Source organism: Lonchura striata, chromosome 1 (genome assembly GCF_046129695.1).
Source record: "Lonchura striata isolate bLonStr1 chromosome 1, bLonStr1.mat, whole genome shotgun sequence".
Taxonomy (NCBI): Eukaryota; Metazoa; Chordata; class Aves; order Passeriformes; family Estrildidae; genus Lonchura; species Lonchura striata.
In genome coordinates, this window is record NC_134603.1 from 148361818 (window position 1) to 148386419 (window position 24602).

General features: G+C 35.9%; 1 protein-coding gene across 2 annotated transcripts in view; it reads right to left on the reverse strand.

Moving 5' to 3' along the window:
• The window catches only part of UBE3C (ubiquitin protein ligase E3C), a 71269-nt gene that overhangs the window by 16417 nt on the left and 30250 nt on the right, over window positions 1–24602 (reverse strand). For both annotated transcript variants that reach the window (XM_021526553.3, XM_021526552.3), the window contains exons 13-18: window positions 24187–24419; window positions 20357–20461; window positions 19752–19839; window positions 16369–16466; window positions 13044–13176; window positions 12027–12274 (exon numbers count right to left, since the gene is read on the reverse strand). In XM_021526553.3, the coding sequence (XP_021382228.2) occupies window positions 12027–12274; window positions 13044–13176; window positions 16369–16466; window positions 19752–19839; window positions 20357–20461; window positions 24187–24419 (905 nt within the window). The remainder of the gene's footprint in view (window positions 1–12026; window positions 12275–13043; window positions 13177–16368; window positions 16467–19751; window positions 19840–20356; window positions 20462–24186; window positions 24420–24602) is intronic.

Sequence of the window (24602 nt, forward strand, 5' to 3'; positions counted from 1 at the left end):
AAATTGCATTTATTTTCAGGAAAAGCAAGGTTTGCTAAAGGACAATATAACTGCATCAAGAATGTCTTATACAAAGTAAGCTTACACCTCTACTTCCATTAGCACCATCACAAGCAGCATTATTCCATCCACATCAATCACTACATGCAGAACTGTCATCCCCCTAATCCCCTTAAAATAACTCTGTAAACCCAGTGCATTTTAAACTAATAAAAACTATCCAGTGCATGTTACAGATTCATGGCTGCACATTTGGTGAATTCCACAGTAAAACAATCCTCGTTTCCAAGCCAAGAGTTTACCAGTTCTGGCTGTGTCACAGGTCCAATCCTTTCTGTGCCTGACCCTGCTACAGGTGTCAAAAGCTGATTAAACATGTACCTAACCCAAATCTTTTGACTGCAAACTCAAATTATCCCCAAAAATTTTCAAACTCCAGCAGCACCATTCTAGGTTCATCTACTGTACGAGCACATTTCCGTGTAATGCAAAGTATCTTTGCATTATTTTTTATTAAGTCAGTAACAACTGCTTGCTTGGAAGAAAAAAGTACTTATGGTAACTTTCAGATGAATGTGAGGTGTATCCTTCAGAGCTATTCTGAATAAAGGACCTTGCTTTAATAGAATCCATTCCTGGCACATGCTGCCTCTGCCTTTCTCGTTGTCCACCCTGTTTGCCACATCAGCATCTCTAGCAATGACAACCAAATCTTTACAGAACATTGACATCACTGCCAGGCTGACCAGACAAGGCATCACCAACACAACATCATTGTAATATCACTGTTTGCTCCCTTTTAACTCTCGAGGAGCAGAGTTTTGGTGTTACTTAATTCCTCCATAATCTGCTGCAAACTTAGAAAAGGAATCCCACTGAGGGGAAAAAAAAAAGAAAACTGAAAAAAGATTAATAGATGCAGCTCTAATCACTCAATGATATTCCAACAAAGACTTTAAGAAAAATATACACAATTCCTTAAACTTTTGAAAGAACATTTTTCTATGAGGTAAGTTAGACCTTGCAAAAAAACCTGAGAATAACGAGTTCAAAGCCAAAGGGTGCATTATATTTAGAGCCATATGATTTATTCAAGGTGTAGAAGTCAAAATCCTCATTTGTATAGCTGACTTTAAAAGCAAACTAGAGGGATAAATCATTAATTTGCAATGTGTAAGGTCAGTGTTTGCTGTTCCTGCATTAGTAACAATAAAGCTATTGTAATTCCTTAAATATATCAAAGCTACCCGAATTTAAAATGGAATTCCATCTGTGACTCATAAAATGTAAATGCAGAGGTGTAATTTTTTACACAAGGCAGGTTTAAGCCTTTAGAGCATTCAATATACAAGGACTAATAAATGATACCACTAAAAACTATGATCACATCAGCTAAATGGATTATAAATTAAATTTCCATAATGTATGCAACTGAAATACAAATGTAGACATAAATCAAGGTATTTTCTAAACACAGGTTAATTACACAAATTCAAAACCTGTCTATTTTTTATGCAAAATAATCCACTTAGCATTTTTCAAACTGGTCTTAAGTCTTCACCACTTGCAACACTTGATCCTAGAAGCCTATCAATAATTCCTTGTCAGGAAAAAAACAGCAATAGGTATATTGAAGAAACTTGTACGTTATTTTTCAAGTGTCTGTCTTTTATGAGTGTTTATTGCTAGAAATTGTGCCAAAATGATTTGAAATAAAAAGGATTAATTATGGTAGAAGCTTTTTAATATAAGTGAGTGCAGCTGCAATGCAATTAATGCAAATTGTGATGCTATCAGGAAAATAAATGTGAACAACATCACTGGCTATTTCTGTTTGCTGCCAAATAACTTCAGTAATTTACTACATTAAGAATCAATAAAAAAATAATGCATTTCAAATGCATCACTATTAATCTTCAGGTAGTTCCAAAGTGAACATTTATAACTTCATCTAAAAACTATATAAAGCATTTTTAAATAAACTAAATTGTGCAACTTGAGAATAACTTTAATTACTCCCTCTCTTAGCTAAGTGATTGCAATATTCAAAATAAAGTATTTTTGGAAAGAAGACAAACAGTAGTGTTTCAATTAGTTTGAAAGTCAAGCTATCCTAATAAAGTTTAATAAAAAATGCACTAAAACTCTGGTGAAGAAAGTCATGATGAACTTTGGTTTTGTTTCAAAGAGGTGAAGGCCACCATTACAGCCCCAGCACTGTGCAGAGATCCTGAGAAGTGCTGTGTATAGTATGAGTACATAAACTGAAATCTTATTATTTTCTGGACTCCATCTAACTTTTCTGTTTCTCAGTCAGCATCAACTGATCAAACTACCTGTTGTTGCTAAAAAATTTGATTCCATACATTCCTGCCAGGGCAACAACACCATCAGCTGCTTGCAAACAAAGCAGAGCAGTTGTACAGTAGAGGCTACAGGCTCATTACAACCTGTGTAAGGTTCAAAACTTGCAGATTATTTGTGCTGTGCTTTTTTTGGGTTGTTGGATTTGGAGTTTGCAGGGTTTGGGTGTGTGTTGGTGGCCACAGCATGGACATTGAAGCTTCTTCTAAATTAGAGTAAGATCCAGCTCACAGCCATGGCTGAAACAGAGTGGGAATTGCAGGACATTTAGTTTTTACCAGGAGCACAACCTTCCAGCTGCCAGCTGCCCATGGAAGCCCAGCCTGATGGGGATTTTTCTTACTAAAGCTAATCTAAGGGCCAGAAGGGAGACTTCCCTCCTTGTTTTTCCATACTGAACTGCCTTGGGAAGCTCTAAGTTACCGTGTTTTAAGCTTAGTTTTTTGCCTGTCTGAACTCTCTAAACTGGCATCAGCAAACATCAACATCAAACATCGAGGAGGAAGGAGCCCAGTATCAGCAACAGGCAAGGAAATGGTGACCACCTCTACCAGAGGAAAGCAGCTGCCAAATTAATCAGCTGCAGTGTGAAGCTGCATCATTAGAGAATACCTACACAGTCCTTTAATACAATATATGGTCACACTCTCTATACAGAACTTGTCCTCTTTCTTCCTCTCAAACCAATGAGCAACAATATTGATGGCAGCAACTGGCCATCTCTGCTGGCCAGAGATGTCTACTTCTGTTTGCCTAAATCAGAGCTTCCTGTTCAGCCACTGCTTCAGGAGCTCAAAGCCAGCAAGTTTAACCAATGTATATTTTAAAAACTAATGTCTTCTCAAACTTCAAGTACTCTCACCCTCTCCCAAGTTTTCTTTCATTCTGCAGTCATCACCAATGCCTTCCTATGATGAGTTCTGACAGTTCCCATTCCCAGCTTTCCCATCTGAGCCTCTGACCCCACTGCATCTACCCTGCAGCCCATAACCTGCAGCAGGCCCATGGAAGGCAAAAAGTCCAGATGGGAAGTCCTGAAAGGAACAATTGGTGGCTCTGTATGGCATCAGACTTGCAGCTTCTAACATTCAGAATTTGGGATCAACACCAACAACCTCAACCCACCCTACAGAGCTCTGCCTCCCTGAAGGCTGGGATATTAACACTCCAGCTGGACAGAAGGGCAATTTTCAGGTACAAGCTTGGGGAAAGAGGCTGGTCTGAAGCAGAGACAATGATGTTCACATCAAGGGCAATCCCACAAGCACTGTAATGCTCACAGGGTGACACATTCCCAAGTAGCTAAAAGGTAATGTCTGCTGAAAAGGCCAGCCTGGATTTCCCAGCACTTTTTCAAACTCATGTAGATTAGGAATGCTCTTTAGTTAAAAGTTGACATCTCTAGATATCAAAAAAAGTAATTTAAAACCTTCTGAAATGACTAAACAAAAAAAAAAAAAAAAAAAAATTATTTTTAGTACTCTCCAACCCAGTGTTCTAATTATGTCAAGCCCTTTCTATTTTCTTAAGAGATGGTTAAATTAAGGGTTTTTTTTTTTTTTTCTGGTTAAAAGGCCAAGAGCAATTACTTCACTATGGAAAAAGTAGTATTCAGTGAGAGGAACTTCATCCACCTGTCTCCCCCTTTGTGAGAATGGCTGCAGAACACACCAGAATATTAAAAACCACCAAAGTAACAGAAAGCCTACTGTGGTTAGTAGTTTTCACTTCACATGCAGTCTGAAGTCCCTTGTCCTCTTTTAAATAATCTCAGCTACCTGTGTTACTGTGTAGTTCCACAGTAATTGATTGCTACAGGGATTGGCCTTTACTCAGTTTGGTGACACAGATCACAACGTGGGCATTTGAAGTGATGGAAAATATGGTCTTCAGACACAAATATACCGATTCACTACACATCTGTGACGTGGAGGAACAAGAAACAGTTCTTTAAAGCAAGCACCCTTCAGAATACAGGCATGCTATTAGTATCTGTAATATATTATGGAAGAAGGATCTGGGCTGAGGGACAGCTGTACACAGTGGCAAAAAGAGAAGGATGACAGTTCTGTGGTCAAGGAGGTCTTTTCTTCTTTCAACAAAATAACAATACTGCCTGACAGAGACTCCAGATGGTAACTCACGACACCATTGAGGTACTCCATAGTCACACAAGGTATTGTTCAGGTAGGACCCCAAGACTGGGAAACTGCTCTTCAGAAAGAGATGATTTCACACCATGTTTTACATTTGGACAAAATGTAAGCTGTTGGAGTAATTTCAGCCAGATTAGCTATGCACAGTAGATATTACACGAGCACTACAACGTGCTGAATAAATTGCATAAACAAATTTACAGATGAACTAATAAAATCTCCCTCCCTGTAAGGCAGCTTTAGTGCCTTTCTTACACTTTCAGGTCTAAAACTAATTCTCATTTATTATTTCAACTAAAATCTTTCATAAGAAAAATAATCAGTCACTGCTTCTACTTTCCATTAATCCTTCACAACCCTGAACTGTATTTTAAAGCACAAACAATGCTAAAGTCATATACCTAGAAAGAAGCACAGGTTTTGGGATAAGGCAGTAAATGACTGGACTTAAATCCAGTTATTTCCATAATCAGTCGCCAAGACCATAACCCCTTCTATTTCAGTAATTTTAAACAGTTACTATTAAATAATACTTAGCACTTACAGAGTGCAATAGATCTTCAAAGCTGTACAGAACCATTAATAAAAATGAACGAAAAATAGGAAAACCATTAGAACTTCCTTCTACATTATTATTTATATCCTAGAAATATTTCATCACACTCACAAAGCTTTTGGGGGCAGGAGAGACATTTCAACCCTAATGAAAAAGACTAAACTAAAAATTTGCATTCAATTAAAATCAACATGTACATATTTTTAGATCTAACATTTAGTAATCTCTAGATAAAAGAATTTCTTAAAGATATGCTAAATAATGTGCTTAAAAGTGAGCAAACCCTAAATGATATTGTTTCTAATGCCAATACAGTAAAATAAAATTATTTTTCCCAGGTGTGTGTATCAATGCAATGTGTCCTGTTACCTTAGAGCTGTAAGCCACTGTTTCCAAGCCTCTGAGCAGTAGCAGATGTCTACATGCATTAATGGAAAATCTGGTGCATTATCTCCCCTGTATTACTGTGAAAATTCATAGCTTGACTTTGTTCTGTCTTTTAAAAGAACAGGAGTCTACAATTCCACATCTTGATGCCTGTAATTCGGCTTCTGCAAGCTTTAATAGCCCTTACAGCAGTGTCAATATAACTGAATTTAAAAAACGTTGTTTTTTTAGAAGAAGCCTTTTGTATACTTGTTTTACTTCAGATTTCCCACTCAGTGTGAATTTGAAGGTCAGTAAGTACAAGTTTATAGAAGTTTCAGAAATTTAAAGTGGCAAGACTCAGGTGTAAAAGATCTGCCTGTCACAGGTGCTGCAAATCCCTATAATGGATGGCAGGGATCAAATACCTGAAATGTGGCAGCACAGACCAAACTCCTAACTCCTGAACACAGAAGCAGGAAAATGCAAGGATCCATTCCCAAAGACTTCCTTGGATCATATCAATTGTAATGACCTTGAGTTAATTTTTAATTTAAAAATGGCAAGTCATGCTAGTATTTTTATTCTAGGAATTTAGGATGTCTTTAATTACATTAATATTTATTACTGAAACAGAGTGCTTCAGAAATACCAGCACGTGCAGAAAACTACAATTTAACCAGTTTGATACTTTCTTTCTCATTTAATAGGAACAGTTTTCTCCACAACTTATACCATAAATATGATATAAATTGCTATCAATCTCATTTGGGGGGTTTTGAGGGATGAGAGAGAAAAGCACTATGGATACCTGTGGATGCACTGGATAATTGATAGTTATCATTCATTACTGAAGTTCCAGTAAAGGCTTAATAGATTTTTCTTGTCTCAAATTTAAACATAATTTAAGAAGAACTTGAAGATAAATGGAAAACTTATCCGTATTGAAGTTTAATCTTCTGACATCCTGAAACACTTAATAATATATAACTAACCTCTGGATATGCTCCTAAGATAAATTTGTATTTTAATAGCAGTGAAACTAGTAATTTTTAAAGTTCAAACCAATTTAAGAATTTCAGTAAATATTCCAAACCTAATTGATTGAAATGGACGTAGGTGTTCCCAACTGTGAAAAAAGATCAGGATACCATTACCACACACTCTATTTATTCCCTGTCTAGGAACCTGATTTAGAGGCAATAAAATGCAATCAGTACACAAACCAGAAGCAGGAATCATCTGCTAATGGAACTTTTAACTGAGGAGTGACCACTGACATGAGGTAATTCTTTCCATGCAGAACTCCTTGCAGAGACCTCTATGCACTTTATCACGGTAAACAATCACTAACATATGCATTAAAGAAAATTTAAATACATTATGACCCAATAAATATCACAATCCATCAATAAACACTTTTCCTCCCTAAAGATTTAGAGTTAAAATACCACATTTCAGTAGTCTTTTAGCACTAGACATATATTTACAAGGTTACTACTAACACAGCTATTTGTAATCAAAAGATAATTGGTTTTGTTAAATGCACCAGTACACAAAGGAATTGTCAAGCTGAAGAACTGCGTCAGAAAATAGATTCAAATTAGTTTACATCTGCATTCATAAATCATGAAATAACTTCCATAAGGTATCAATTCTGCTGTCTTAGCAGTGTGCTTCTGCACTGCAAGTTTATCATTAAAGGACCATGCTACTTTCCATGGTAAGTTCCTGTTTTGATTCCATATCATATGATTCAGGATTTTCTGAGACAAATGACCATCAGTTAATTTGCTCTTAAGCAAAATGCTGAATCTACAAAATCATGTGAGAGGTAATTGAAATTAATAAAACCAAGAGTTTATACCAATTACCTCTTCTTTGCATCAGTATCACCAATCCCATACCTACCATTCCAGGTACTACTAGTACCACCTGGGGCTGCAGCGCAAACTAATTAAGGGTGTACTGACTTAAATCAAGCCAAAGAGGGTCTAATTAAGTGAACAATAAGAAAAGGGAAAGGCCAGCCTAAAAATCAGAAGGAAAAAACCACCACCCTCCAACAGGCAGAGTGGCAATGCATTGCTTGCCACCATCCTACCAAACAATCAAGCAGATGAAAGTCAACTCTCACTGTACAGTTTGCTTGCTTTGCTTTCTTTCCACAAGGTTTTGGTGCACGAATGGCACTCAAATATGTTAATAGAAACATTTCCTTAAATATTTTAACTCCATACATGCAGCTTATTTATAATCAAAGAGTTTAGGATCTGATGCAGATCTTGCTCTGGAAAGACTTCCCTGAATCAATACTTCTTAGATAAGGCCCGAGAATGGTTAAGAACTACTTTAGTTTTTCTGCAGAATGGATTCCACAGACACTGCTCATCTCAGAACTGTAACTTTCAGACAGGCACAATATTCACAGTTACCATAACAGTAACCATAAGGCACACTCTCCAATACACAGAAAAATAATCTAATCAATAATTAGGTCCCACATTTACTTGTAGTCTAATAAAATCTGTATTTGATCTACTATTACTCTTCAAAAGCTTCAGTTTACCCAAGGACTTATTTTGTAACTCTTTTTTTCAATTATATACCTTTAATAACATTTAGATGTGTGCAAAGACCAGTCTGTTAGATCTTAAATCAGTAAACTACAAAAGCTCATAGGAAAATAAACAACTTTGACTTTCATCAATATAATATCCACAAGTCCATACAAATTACTGATGTCCTATATACAATTAAATATTAATGATCAAAGAACAAAACCTAGATTGTATCCACTATCAAAATAATGCTAAAATTTAAAATGAACATGCTAGTTTTTCTCAATCCTTGCTGTTTCTTCTAAAGAAGTTCTTTACTTGGCTCCACAAATGTTCAAAAACAACTCAAAAGACATTTTGTTCTCCATATTGCTTTCCCAATCATTTAAGGCAGAAGTTGGGTCTTGGCAAAACAAATCTAAATCTTTTCAGAAAACCTGCAGTCTTCCAAGGACTGCAGATTCTATTGTTTAGAAAAGGGGACTTAATATTATATTGCAAAAATAGATGTTCTTCAGCAACATGAATATGTGACTCACAAATGTTATTTAATATTCTGGAATAAGAGAGGTGGTAGAATTCAGTAAATGCAAAGATGCCGAGTGTATTATACAAAAATCTCTACTGTCAGAGTCATTCTGTTTAACATGCAAAGACAGTCACTGCAAAACAAAATAAATGCAAGAACTAGCAGGTTTATGTCAAAAGGGAAGAAGAGGAAACCATAAAAATTATCATACTAATCTATCTATGGATTTCCTGCCATATTCTTAAACTAATGCTGATACTTCATGAAATTTAAGTAAATTATCCTAAGAATTAGCAGCTTGATCTCAAAGAATTCCAAATGCAAATAATGTCCTTTTCAACAACATCCGTCACAGTAACATCATTGAATAAATGCAAATGGAAATTGGAAATGGAGAAGAATGTTCTATACTAGACTAGGCTTAGGACAGAACATGGTGAAGTTCAGATTTTAATTCTCTGTCACTGTTCTTCTACCTAGATACTGTTTCTGCTGGAATGGTTAACCAGTGTTTCCCTCTTTTCAAGTTTGCAGCAGACCACTCAAGAATCAGCATGGAGAAAAACCTCATTTAATATTCTCAGGTGTTGCTTCCAAATTTCCTTGCTTTGTTGCTTCTTGGCAGCCTTTCAAAAAAGTACCTTTTGTGTTCTCCTGAGCCAGTTCCACTACTACCCAAACATGCAGCAGGAGAGTCTGCATGTGGGGAGATTTTAATGCAGTCAGAACAACAACTACTGCACACAGAAAGGAAGTGGAACCAAACCAGGAGCCTGCCCACAGCCCAAAATTACCAAGAGAGCAAAAGGATCACATCCATCCTTCTACGACACCACTTGGGACAGGAAGACTTTACTTTGCAGAGAGGACAACAAAGGATTTGTGGTTAGAACTCCTCTGCCTGAACATTGCTGACAGCCCAGGGCACCCTTGGCTCTCAAGCAAAGCCTGGGGCTCAGGGAGTCCCAGCTGTGCTTCCCGTGGGCAGCACTGAGAGGTTCAAGTCTCTAACCCCTCTGGCTGTAGGAGACTCTTACCAAAGGTGTGCACGGCAAGCTGAGCTTTAAGGAAGAGAAAGGAAAATGCTTAAAAGGCACCAGTGTTAAGGTGATATTTACATTTCAGAGTAAAGTCACTGACAGTTGAGAAATGTAAGCTTTGGAAGTGTTTGAGTAGCTGCTGCTTAAGCAAACTCATTTCTGTTTTTTTTTAAGGATGATTTCAGACAACATATGCAATTACATGATCACACAGTATTATTTCTACAAGACCTTTTGCTCATCCAGTGACTACAAAAGCTGCATGAACAAGCTATACATTTTGTACACAGATTTTAATTTCTTCATTAACTAGAAAGAGACCCAAAAGTCAGTAATTTATTCAGGATTAAAATTATTAACATTTTCAAATATATCAGTCTTCAAGATACGTTTTCTATTTTCTGATGTTTCTGCTTCTGAACTGACCAATTAACAAAGAAGATGCCAAGCTGTTAGAAACTTCCTGGTGAGAAGAAAAACTGAATTAGGTGTAACTTTATGGTGCTGAAAGTTAAATGCATTTGGATATTAGTACAAAGTGGTTACCAAGAGACAGAGAATTTCTATAAATTATTATATTTTAATTTATTTGTTTTCTGATAACATTGAAGCTCCTTACGTGAGAGTTTTTGGTGGCAGCACTCTTTACGTACTCATTTCCACAAGTAAAAAATTGCTGTGGATGCCTGATTGCTTCCGTTGCATTATATCTGCTTTGTTTGCAAAGGGGCTTTTAATAATTCACTATTGCTCACAAACAACCCTGTGCAAAGCAGAAAATGGACACATTTTTGAAAACGGATGAGTGAGTATTCAATAACCTAACCAAGATCACAATACTGGCAGGTTTTGAATAGTATGGCCGTGCCTTATCTTTCTGTTTAATTCATCAAGTCTCTAAATACACTACTTAAAAAGGTGTCTGTGCACCTGGGCAAGGGTAAATATTAAGTAGCACTGTCAATTCGTACCTTATCTACACATACTGCAAATACAAAAACAATTTATGCTTTCAAAATGTTAAATAATAGATTCTCTGATTTAAAAAAACAAAAAACTCTACTTGTAGCACTCTGTGGAATTAAACACATTTTGCAACTTCTGCCTCTATGCTAGTATCTGAAATTCAATTATAGAAGGCAATGTGTTGTTTTGACAGAGGAAACTGAAGACTCAAAATTACAATTTTTTTTTTTTTTTAATGTTTCAAACTTTCCCTCACAGTTGAGCCCTTCCTAGATATACACAAAACATTTCTGTGGTGAAGTAACCCCCTTAACAACAATACCACAAGTGTTTGCTTTCCCACTCCAAAAATCTATACATGCAGAAAGAAAATGAAGCTTAGCTATGTAGTATCAGACATAATTACCAGCTGTTGTATTAGTACAGAATCCATCTCCCAAGAGGAGTGGGAACATCACTCCAAAATTATTTCCTGAAACGGCCAATTTGTAATTTCCATTCTTTAGAAAATCTGGATATGGCAGTAGTTGGGATGCATTAGCAGGGTATTTGCTTACAAAAGGCAGTTTGATCTAAATCAGTTGACTGGCAACTCCCAAGCACAGCACTGATTCAACAATTCACTGTTTGCCAACAACATCCCTTGAAACCACTTCCAGCTACACTACAAAGACATCCAACTGCACATCAAACCTCTCTGCAAGGCAGCAGCAGGATTTTACCTCCAAAATACTGCAGGCAGTTAACTGGGGCTTTTACATCTTAAATACCTTCACTATTATAAAGCTAAGTAGCAGTTAATACTTTTTTTCCTGAAATAGAATTTGTATTCCAAAATTTGTTTCACAATTATTAGCTTTATAAAAATTATTATTTCAAGTGCTTAGAATGAAACAGCCTCTGTATTAAACCTGACCATAAAAGAAAATTGAATGTAATTAATGTTTGTAATGGTTTCTGTCTTTGTTCCTCTCCCTTCATTTTTCATCTAGCTCAACAAGCATCTATTAGCCTTTGAACATTCATATCACCAAATTATCAAGCACTAAAACTCAAGAAATATGCAAAATGTACAAAATTCCAAACAGAATATGTGAAAAGTAGTTTGCATGCGCCTCTTAAGTATGGTAAATGCTGATGGCAAATTTTAAATGCTACCACAAATTGTATACCTCTTACAACTAGTAACTGTTTAAAACATTCATTTCATATATTCCAAATGATGGAAATGTAAACTGCAGTCATAATCCTAAATGCTCCAGGTTGAAAATCAAGGATAATGCGAATTTACTGTACCTCCCAAGTATATAATTTATTAAAATCAACCAGAAATTTAGTAGTAATGTTTATACCCAGTATCTGAAAGTTACCGTCTCTGAAGTCTGGGAAAATATTTGGTTTTTCCCATCCACTCCTCCTAATTAGAAAGAACACTACTGAATAATTTCAGCACTGCTATAGCTTTGTATGACAGAACTCTGGTTTTACCTTTCCAAGCATTCTCCCAAGGAAGTAATAATGTCGGGCGAACGAGTCTCCAACGAGCATCTGTGCAGCAGGGTTAGGGTAAAGCAGACCCTCATTGGTGGTCTTAAAAAAACCCTGATTAGGGTTAAATCCTGATTTGAGGAGTTCATTCAGAAATTCTCTGAAAATTCCACCACCATCAATACCAGCTTCATCAAGACCGTGTGCATTAAGCAAGTGAACACGAATGCGCTTTTTTAGGTCAGGTTCTGCAGGGAAAGGAGACAAACTCAAATGCAATTGTCTGCTTCAGTTTTGTATGGATAAAAACACATGTAACTACACACACAAACTATATATCCTAGAATAAAATCTGACCTAGTAAACAATAGCAAAACTCTTATTACTGGCTTAAATTTTGGAATATTCAGTTTGTGAAACACTAATTTTGTAGTCAAAATGTCTTAAGAGTCATCAAAAAAAGAAGTGGATAATATCGTAAGTAGGGGAAGAAAAAAAATCCTACAAAATATTAAGAGACCTAGGAATAATTTGAAAATTGTATTTATACAAAATATTATGAGTTCAAGATCATACAGATTCACACGAATATGTAATTTAATTCAATGTAGTAAAATTTATAGTACTACATCCCATTATTAAAAGGAGCCCTGCACTATTATCAGACACACTGAATCAAGCAAATCCTGTTCAGTCCGTAAGTATTCCTTGGCCAAGATTACTAAAGTAGATAATATCTAATGAATTATGCTGAAAAATATACAAATTACAATTATTCGGACAACCAAATGGGAAGAAAATCACCAAAAAAATAGGTAAGAGATATTTAGACTGCAATAATCACAAATAATATGGGTAAGAATTGCTTCTGTTAAAACAAGGACATTTAACTTTTAAAAATTTTCACATCTCAGAGCTGATAGACCTACAGCATACCAGTCAAATAAACAAATACGGAACAACATGGTAAGAACAATAAAGTGTTGTAACAAGCTGATAACTTAACTGCTAACCTACCATTCTCATGAGAAAGTTTATCATAAGCATCTTCATAAATATAATTTCTTCTGATAGTGACATTAATTCCATCCAAAAATGGGCCATCTCCTTGAACTTCTTGCTTATCAGCATAGATCAGTCTTTGAAAAATCTGTTTAAGTGAGTGAAAAGAGCAATCATGTCATTGTGCAGATCTAAACATTCAGTGAGAGATGGTTCTTCACTACTGTTACTGTCCTTTGAGCTGCCTCTGGCACTCACTTTCAAGTTGTCTTCTCCCTCACTGAGCTGCAGAAACTTAATACTGAGCCATGACCCATGGAAGGGGAGGAGGGGACAGAAATGCAAAGAACTTTTCTGTGCTAAGATAACATCCTCAGTTCTTTCTACAATAAAGGAGCACATCTACAGACATTGTGCCAGTGTTTCCAGTTTCCTCTCCCTAACTTCAGAGTTCTGAAATGTAAAGTATTCAAGAACAAATGAAAAATGCCCCATGAGTATTTCACACACACAGAGCTTATTTTCAACACTGGTAAATAATTTTTTGTTGCTGTTTCCAATGGTCAGGATCATTCTCGGTAATAAAAAAATAGGTATCACTTCCCCTTGTATAAGCAGTGAATAAATAATTCTGATTAAAATAATGGATATTACTGCCATAAAAAAAGAACCAGAGAAAAAGAACCAGAATCATAAAAATTCAAAACAATTATGCTAGGTGAAGTACAAATTGAACTTCACACTGTCCATTTTCAAGTCTTCAGAACCTGTTCCCCTGAAGAGTAACTGTAGCTCACTGTGTTTCTATGCCAAGATGTAGCATGGGAGGGGGTTGCCTAATGTTTAATAATATTCCCTCTATCCAGGGATATATACAGTATGTTTACTGTATTCTCTCTTGCCATCATTCCCATACTCAATAAATAGTCTAGCACATTTTCCAAGGGATATAATCTCCCAGTAATAAATCAGATCATTTTTAATGAAGAAGATTAAGTATGAGTCTGCAGGAATTTTTAAAAACAAGTTTACCATGAAAGAGGAAATCTGACCACAACAAACAGAGTAAGGTCTCAAATCTACTGTTTTTATGTGCAACTGTTGCTAGTGAAGAAGATGCTTTCCAACCAGGAAGATTACAGTACAGACAAAGGAGGAATCTTTCCTAAGGTACACAGCAGGAAAACAAGAGAAAATAGTCCTAAGCTGCAGAAGAGAAACAAAGGATGGACACAAAGAAAAAAGTTCATCATGGGAGTGATTAGGAATTGGAAAAGGTTACCTAAGAGTTTGTGAAATCTCCATTTCTGGAGATAGTCAAAACTCATGTGGACAAGTCCTTTTGCATGCTGACCTAAGTCTGAAGTTATTCTTGAGTGAGGAAAGATGTGGACTAGAGTACCTCCAGAGGTCCCTTCTGGCCTAAATTTTTCTACAGTTTTATACCATCAAGACCTGTAGTCACAGGCACTTTTTTATGTAAAGAGCAAGGGAATATGCTCACCACCACTCTCCTTCCTGAAGCAGGCCTAGAAACAGTTTATTAATTATTGTTACCAAACTCCAGATGGAATAAATCACCTAGTATTACATCTCAGAGCAAAATTCGTTTTGGTACTGACTCTGACTCCCTACATAACCCAATGTTCATAGATATGTTAGTCCTGAAAATGTGAACTCTAATGCACAACTGAAGCATTTGCAATGACTTCAGACAAATAGATAAAAACAAGCAAGGCTGACCAAAGTATGGCCTAAGGAGGTGAGAAGCGAGGTACTGCTACAAATTGGATTCATTACCTCCCACAGACTGAAAGGTGCACCCCAATGTGCCTTAAGGCTGAAGGGGAAAACATTCCCTGGGGCCAGAAAGCTGAAGAGCTTACCATGGAACTGGACTCTGCAATTGCTTGTTAAAGTATCTGTTATCTGGTAAGTCAAGGTAAAAATGGCATGAGGGAGTCAGAAAATGAAAAGGCATATGAACAACCCCCACACACAAGGAGCATTGAGTTTACCATAATAAATTACAGAGCAATAGACAGCAACTGACCAAAAGGAAAAACAACCCTTATTATGGTCATGGTATTTTTTTCCCTTATTGCAACTTGCTCTGTAGAGGCAGTGGGAGACTCCAAGGAATGCTGACTCCCACTATTATACAAAAAGGACTGTATACATTTGTTCCAAAATACAGTGTAACAGGATCGCCTTTGAAGTACAGAAGTTCAGTTGTAGCTTTATCCCTATCTCCAAGCTCTCATGCCATTGTTACTTCAGTTTTTGTGATAAAAGCACACAAGGTTCTGTGAATTCCAATTGCACCAAAAAAGGCTTTATGAATTCTAAAAACATAACATGTATGCATCTCAACACAGCTTTAAAAAGTCCAGAGGCTGGAAGGCAGTGACTAAGTCATGACACAGAGATCCTTGCTTGAGATCAGTTCCTATCATTTCCCTGTAAGCCTAGTGAGGAATTGCCATACAGTAATAAGATGTTTTGTTGAAACAATTGTTTCACAGAAGCCTGAGAAAAAAACCACACATTTTCTATCAAAGCTGCCTCTGTCTGTTTTGACAAAAAAAGACTGACTTTCCCTATGGAATTACTCTTCATTCCCTTGATGGTGTCCTGAAACATAACATTTCCAAGACAATTGAGGGAGCAGTTTTTAAATAATTGACATTGTTGAAAACTAAACCAGTTTAAAAAAATATATGCTTAATAGAAAATAAAACTTTAAGAATATTTATAATGCAAACTGAAATAGGCAATAGAACTAACAATTACACATATAAAATCTCAAAAGCATTCAAAAGCAAATCCAATCAAGTATAAGAATCTTGCAAGCTTTAGGCTATACACTCTATTAAAGTTCAGCTACTCAGCTATGAACGCAGGAACTTAATCTCTAGGTGTTAATTTCCCAAAACAGAGATCCATAATCTCATTTGGAGCAAACCCACCCGTGCTCCCGGGTCTCCAGCTGTGTCCCTGCACTCTGGTACAAGACACAACTGGCCGGCGCTGTGCCACCACAAGAGGGTGCAATCATGTAGAGCCATCTCTGCCGGGACTGCAAACTGCTCTCAGCTGTCAGAATAAATGTTCCTAACCTCACTGCAAATATTATTAAGGGCAACACAAGCAGGACAGTAAGAGAGAAGTCGGTAACTTCAAATGTTCAGTTGCTGCATGAGTACTGCAGAAAAAGAGTGCAGACTGTCATATCCTTCTGTAGGGAATCTATCCAGTTTCTACTTCACTAAGTGCCCTTTTTACAATTAAAACAAAAAACTAAAAACACCAATTTCATATTAAATTAGAAATTAGGTACCTTTACTCTTTCTTCAAAAGGAACTACAAAAGGTAGCTCTGTCAGAATTGCAAGCTGTCGTTCTTCAGATACAGAAAGAGGTGCTGGTTCCAAACCCACTTAAAATAGAAATAATAACTTTAAAATTTTTTGAAAGAACATTTTTTAAAACAATTTATTTTGTATCAAATGACTCAATCTATACTGTACAAAATACATACATTAAAATAGTTTATTTACTACATACTCACTCAAAGCCTTACCTTTCTTTAAACATTAGTTGCTACAGGCAAACTAAAATATAAGTAGTGAAAACATACAAAACAAAATGCATATAAAAACATGTACTTCTGTACCTCTATTTTATTCAGAAAAAAATTCTTATTGACATTTTAGCTTAGGAATTAGGAAAAAGTGCATTATATAAGACAATTAGCAACTGTGATGATTTAGAATTTTCATTGCAGAAATATACAATATGCCTATTCTGATGCTCAGAATAGTTTACATTTATTGTGTTTTCAATTACATCATCAAGTTTCAATCAAGTCATTTTAGGTAAAAACCTTAAGAATTAAACCAAATCTAAGGAAACCAACAAAAAGATAACATTCATTTCCATGAGTTTTCTCTCCTAACAGCAACCACATTAAATCCCAGTGACTGAAGAAACAATGAAAACATCATCAAGAACCTGTATAATGTATTTAAGACAAAAATCTTGGAGAAGAATTCAAGAAGCCACAGCAGAGAGGCTCATTCATGCAGCTCCCGAACTACTGTGCAGCTCCTTTGAATTCACAGGGTATTTTTAGGAACCAACTCAACATTTGGTAATGCACAGTAGAAATGACAATCCTACTCTAATTTTACGGGAGGAAACTCAGTTGGTGAGCACATATCTGACTGTAAATTAATTAAGTGCAGTCAGTATTGCTCACTGACAAGCCACTGTGGCCAAAGGTCCACCTGACTTCAGTCTACAGTGGTAACAACACCCACAGTTCCTTGGTTGTTTCATTTTCATGTTTAATAACCACCTCTGAAAAAAGACTCCAGAGTCTGGACACACAGAGTGCATTACCAAATAAGTAAATGCTTCATGTCACTACCCGGTCTGCAAGATTTTTATTAGTTTCAAGGTCTTTTCTTTGGCTTCTACCCATGGTGACAAGCATCTCCTGCAATTTTCTGGACCAAACACTTCAATGTTCTTTTTTTGTTTTGTTTTTTAAATCCTCAAAGCACTTTAAGTAGGGATATTTTAAGCACCAATTTAATAGGATATGACCCTAAACATCACTAATCTTGATATATATTTATTGGGAGCAGGTTTCAACATTGCCAGCCTTTGGAATTTCTAATAAAATGCTGATTTGTGATTACCTTTAGTTTACTTAGTAAACATTTTTAATTAAAGTCAATGTATGAAGCCTATTAAGCTAACAGTTAAAATCATTTTAAATGGAAAGTGCATGTACAGCAAAGGTAAACTACTACATGACTTCGACAGTTCAATTATTTCAGTCAATTAGTCAATTTTATCTGCATTTCTCCATCACAGCTTCCTTCTTTAAAGAGAAATATGGGATGGAGTCATCAATACAGAGGGCATTTAGAACTCACAAGTCTGCCATTTAAGTAAATGAAAAAGCACAAATAAACATGACCATATGTGATTCAGCAGTACTTTCATGCTAATTGGCTTTAACCCATATGGAGTCAAGAGGGATTAAACAAGTCATGTGCACAAGGTTACCTGCCTGTTTTCACACATTCATGTTGACTGCACTTTCTTTTTAGCCTTTGTTTGAAAAGGAGGTTTACAAGAACACACTGTGCCATCTTTCCACACCATCTTGCCTCCAACACACTTCTTGAGTTCATCAGCTGAACTTCAACTTTGACAGAGAATAGGAGATTCAAAAACACCAAGTTACTGTGAAAATTTTCAACAGGCCAGAGAGGAGAAATTCCTTTAGCCTGAATACAGGCACAGCCAGGAGAGCAGTCCTCAGTGTGCCAGCTCACCTGGAGCCAGCCTGGAAAAGGACACACAGCTGCTCACACCAGCACAGCACAGACACTCCTTATCCCCCAACTGCCCACACCAGGAGAGGCATGAAGTGGAGGGAACTGGGGCCATTTGGGGAAGGAAGACCTGACAGAGAGCCCAAGGTAGTATAGGTGTGAGGGCAAGGAGAGCAGGAGAATGTGGAAGGGATAAATGTGGAAGAGGTCTGGCAGTGGAGAACATCCAGACAGTATAAACAGCTGTGGAAAGTCATGTTGGTCAGTGAAAGAAACAAGGATTGCTGATGTGGAGAAGTGGTGACTTCCAAAGAAAAAAACTAAACTGGAAAAGTATATACTCAATAATTCTCAGCAGTACTTAAACTGAGCCACCTATTTATTATCTGGCAACTACACTAATAAGGTAATCAAAATAAGCTTTTACCATCATAGCTACTCAAAAATTATCACTAGAAATCTTAAGGTTTCAACCCTGGCCAAAGCTCTAAATTCTGTACAACCCTACAGAAGCTTTCAAATGCTACAACCTCTCCATGATCTAGTGGATCTGGCTAAACTAACTCAAGCAGATTGCATTATCTTGAAAGAGAGTAAGGACTTCTGTAGATGAATCGTTTTCCTGCTTAAAGGCCCCATTTTAAATTCATTATTAATTCTGCACAAGTGCCAGTGACTTAATAATTATTTTACCTGTTCACAGAGAGGTAAAATTCTAGAACAGTGAAGCTGAAAAGGTATGAAAAGCTGGAATAAACAGACTGTCTACATGAGAAAGCATATTGGAACAATCTAATGTAAATTTATCCTGAATGCTAAGTTTGTCCCACTCTCTAATCTTTCTCTGCAAGTTCCATAAAATCTTGGTATTTTGAGTAATTCAGAGGTTTACATTTCTGCCTTATCTAATTAGACACAATATTTATAAACAGGAATTAATATTTACCATGCAAAGCCTGTTTGTTACAATTTAATATGTAACAAAAATTTTATAGTATACAAAAGCAAAATCTCAATGCCTTACGTCTTCTGCAACTGTATTCATTTTCTGTTCTATGCAACTGCATTTTATACATATTATTACATATTTATACATTATTTTAAGAACACATTCTTTCCCCTCAATGCCAGTGGAAGCTTGGGTGAAGAAATTATTAAATAACATGACGTACTATAAAGATAGACACACGTGCATACAAGAACACAATATTTAAAAATATCTTAACCAAAATTATAAAAGATTGTCTTGCTTTTGATTATGAAGATTTTACTACAAAACACTCAACTGAGTTCTACAAAAGACAGATTTCTTTGCATGAGTCAATCTCTTATTTTGACTTAATACAGCTGAAATTGCATGGACAGTGTCTTACCATCCAAAGTAGACTGCAGTGGTCCTATTCTCCCCATCCTCCTGACTCTCCAGACGTGTCTGGCTGATGGCACATACAGCTGTGTGACCTCACAAATTAACAGGATTTCACAGTTAAACAGGACCTAATCACACATTACAATTTACTGCTGCATACTAAACACACAGAGTTGTCACATGCAGGAGTGTCTGAACACCTCAACATCTTCATTTCTGCTGATCCCTCCTTACACTTGTGCCTTACAGGAGAAATGCATAATTAACAACAGTACAATATAAAGCCCCTGTATTTAAAAATACACACAATGTTACATTCAGTTCTGGTATTTAGGACACTAGAGAGCTGATTTTGAATTTTGTGATGTCAAATATTCTGTATGTTTTGTACTGAGCATGTGTCATGATTCAAAAGAATCTAGTCCACAGCAGGTATCTGCTTTTTCCTTTTGCACACACATACACACTTTTTGAGATCAATGTCCTTTTTTCAAAAGATCTTAGAAAAAGACAGTCCCTTCTAGGTGAGCTAAGTATAGAAAATGCTGCTGAATTTTCCTCTATTTTGGAAGATAATTTTCCTCACTATAGAGTAATTATTTAATTTACCTTATCTGCTTTAATGTTTTCTTGTTCTGAGAGCCAGTGATTTGGTGGACAGAAATTTCTCCTTGTATCCCTAGATTTCAACATTTTCACCAAGTTTGTGATGACCTAGGTGTCAGAAAAACACACGTTCAGTATACATTTAGCACTGTGAATGAAATTACATAACAGACAAAGAAAAAGCTTGTTTTTAAAAAGCAGTAACATATAAAATTGCCACTTATTTTTAACTCACAAAAACTTGCCATTAGACTTAAATACATTAGAATGAAATTAAGTAATCATGGTTCACTTGCAAGACATCAAAACCTTATTAAAGTCTCATTCCAAAATCTAGGAACAAGGACTACAAAGGATTTAGCAGTACTGCACACCTAAAGTGCTACATGCCAGTTCAAGGAAGTCCAAACAAATCATTATCAACATTAAATTACTTATTTAAATAAAATTACACCAAATCAAGTATACACACAATGTATATCAGGTATGGATATAATGTTCTTTTTTATCTTCCTATCAAAATTGAGAGGCTGAGAAAAATTGTTATCATAGTCACTAGGGTATCTTTGCAATTTTAGTGTTTTTCCTGGCAGTTTCCTCCCATACAGAAAAAAAATAAAATTGAGTAGAGAAACCAAGTTAACAAATTCTCCACCTCAAGCAGAACTGCCATACTCAGCTGCATGCCTTCTGTCCAAAGATGAATCAAGTTCACCTCCACTACATAAAACATAATTAAGTGGAATCAATACAATAGTAAATTACTAGGCTAAAAAGACATTATCACTGCTACAATGAAGAGCCATCTGTTTGGTAACTTCAAAGTACAGCACTTGAAAAATGAGTAAGAAAAAACTGTACACTTTTCTGAAATAATCTTGCTAAAAGACACTCTTAATAGACAAGTGTCAACAGTAACAAAGTTCAATGGGCTTTCTAAAGGATTCTGTCTAGATGCTACACAGAAGAGCTTTTAACATCCCTTTTTTAAGGTAATGTCTTTATTCAAGACAGAACAAATAATGCTATTAAGTGAACTGTCTGATTACATGGGAGTTTTCATCACCTTTCCCTTATAAAATTTCCCTTATACATGAATCACTGAAGCTCTCTGATCCCATTACCACTGTAAGGGAGGCAAACATTATTAAAAACTAAAATAAAATCAGAAAAGACTATCCACATGAAGACCATGAAAATACAATATTTTAGAAGCAGCTGAAGAAATCTTAAAGGAAGCTGAATCAGATTAGGTGAAACTGCAGCTTCTCCTGCAGAATGCATGGGTACTGAGAACACTAACCCAACTGCCACCCCAACTCAATATTCCTTTGTAAAAATTTTCATGAGTACGTGTTCTATGGAAAGGGAAGATGCACCCCAATAACAAACATTAAAATGGGGGTTTCTTTCCAATAAACTGTCCAGTGCAAGCAATATTTAAAATTAAAATCCAGCAAAATTAGAAACTTGATTTCACAGGATTAACTCAAGATAGTGAATTAATTCTTTTGTTTAACAAAATCCATTTTCAAATACTCATAACTTCAGATTTTCTATGGAATCACAACAGCTGACTATACTATTCATCATTCTACCAAGCCAAAAATGTGGGATTCTGTTGAAGGAAGATATTTGCACATATACATCTTACCAAAGACCTCCAATCTGTTAGCAAATATGCACATCACTGTCAGCAGCCTCCCTGTTTCCAGATTTACCATTACCTTGCAGAAATAAAGCCTATATTTGTATGTGTGTTTATATATATATATCATTTCATTCACTTCATATATACACATATGTATTTCACTAGACACCCGAGACATGGAAAATACACAAAAGAAGTGAGGAGTTAAAAGAAAAAAGAGAAATTAAAAGCACAGATTATAAGGAAGTATTGTGCCTTTTTTTCCACCAGCACCTTGCAAAAGCTTTAGCAAAGATAAATCCCATATATTTGATAGATATATTTGACATAGTGCAAAAGAAAGAAAAAGCATTTTCTACTTGAATTTATAATTAACTACTTTAGCTTTGTTTTAATGATTTGGAAGATGGTACTGCTGCCTGCTTACTGGCAGGATGCAATTTTGAAGCTGCTGTCAGGAAAGACTCAGTGGTACACACAGGAGTCTTCTTGATGACATTAACCTTAGCCACGTTCAATTTTTATCTGTGACAACAAACATGCTTTTGAAGAAGTAAACAAGGGAAGCTTTGCTATTATATTCTTTTTGGAGTAGAACTGAAGCCTTCCAGATACCCTCAAGACTTGTATTTCCAATTCAGCTGATGGAAGACAACCCTGGCTCCTGAACATACTAAGAGTTCTGGGACCCAGTTTTGACAATTCCACTACAAGTTTAATTTCAGACTGGCAAAGTAGGACAAAGTAACTCAGAACTTTGAGTGAATGACAGTAAAATATGATCACATTCACCTGAAATCCATCAACTTACACAAAGATTGATTAAGCATAACAAACTAAAGCAAACAAAAAGAAGGAGGCATGATATGAACTGCATGATAAAAATACCCCTGGTCTGACATCTTTTCCAGAAAAAAAAGACATATTAGGGGTTTCATTAGGACCTTTAAATCAAAAGTTTATTTGGCAATTTAAAGGCAAGTAATTAAATTACATTGTGCAAACATATATTAGATCAATCTGTGCAAATTACAGATTCAGTGGTGCATTAGGACTGTATTCAATGCAATCAAAACATTATCAGTTACTCTCACTGCTATTAATGCTTATGCTCATAAGTGAAATGTGTTGTAAAATCAGGCAGAATAGGCTGGATAGAGGCTACCTTAGACTTGTAGAATGAATAAGCATTCCTTAATTAGCCCATCAGGTTAAGTGCAAGCCTTAATGGGCCTTTCCTAAAGTCTAGCATGACATCTTTCTCCAAACATGGCCAAGAAGAAAGTTCCATTAGCAATATTAATACAAGCTTAGTTGATCATTTTCATTCAATTAACTTCTTTCAATTAAATAGATAGCTTGACAAAAGCAGTGATAAAAGACCTGAAGGGACAGCTGATGACTCGAACTGAACATTAGTGTGCGAGAGGTCGCCAGTATTAAACAGACTGTAAATCTAGCATTCAATTTGGAAAATGCATTTCTTCTGCTCCCACTTCTTTAATGAGCAATTTTAGCTGACTAGATGTGTTTGCTGCAGAATTTTCATGACAAGTCAAGCACTTCTTTTTTTCAGCAACAGTTATATCAGGGTTTTTTTTTTCATGCCATTTTCAGCTTCTAGTAACCCATGTCTTAGCTAGGATGCCACGGATAAAACCAGCAGAAAAACACTAGTAGATATCCAGTAAGAACATACATTAAATTCACATTTGCTAAGTCAGATGCACCTTCCCTTTAGTATTCCAGCAAACCCAAAATGAGGAATACCAACAGGTTTTGGGAGAATACCAAAAAAACCAATACAGCCTGGTACCAGTATAGTGAAGTCTTGTAACACAGAAGTACCTGAGTAGTCATGAGCTTTTGTTAGAAATTCACACCTTAATTTAGAATTAAGCACCTTGGTTAATGGGACTCCAAGTTAAACCCCGTATTTTACACAGTAATTGTTTTATAAACAAGATAAGCAAGAAAATTAAGAGTTGACTGAAGGAAAAAAAAATGTTACTGTTATCAGAATTTAGTTACTTGAAATTTAGCATATATGCCAAACAGCAATCTTCCTAAATCCCTATTCCTTATTGCAAGAGCAATTAGAGAAAAAAAAATCTAATTTAATATCTTCAGCAGAATAATAAAAATTTTATTCAGCTATGTTCTGAAAATTAACACAATTTACCTTGAATAACTGAATCCACCTTTTCTGTTCTGTCTGTATACATTGCTGCATTTCTGTGTTTTTTGTTACTCCAACACTTTGAAATGCTGCAATATATTCCTCACGGACCTCTGGTTTGGTTTCTGGGTAAGCCAACTTTATGATTCCTAGACATGCATCTCGAAGGCAGCGGGAGAGTATTACAAGCTCTTCTAGTGTAAAAGGCATCATTGATGATTGTCTTTGACCTACAACTATATGAAACACAAGCTTAAGTTTCCTTAAATTACTTTTAAAAACTGTAATTATTTAATTCAACTTTAATATTCACACAAGTAATCTAGAGAAAAGAAACATCACCCAAAAAAAAGAATGAGTAAACATTTAGAAAATAATGAGTAAACATTCAGAAACATCACCCACAAAAAGAATGAGTA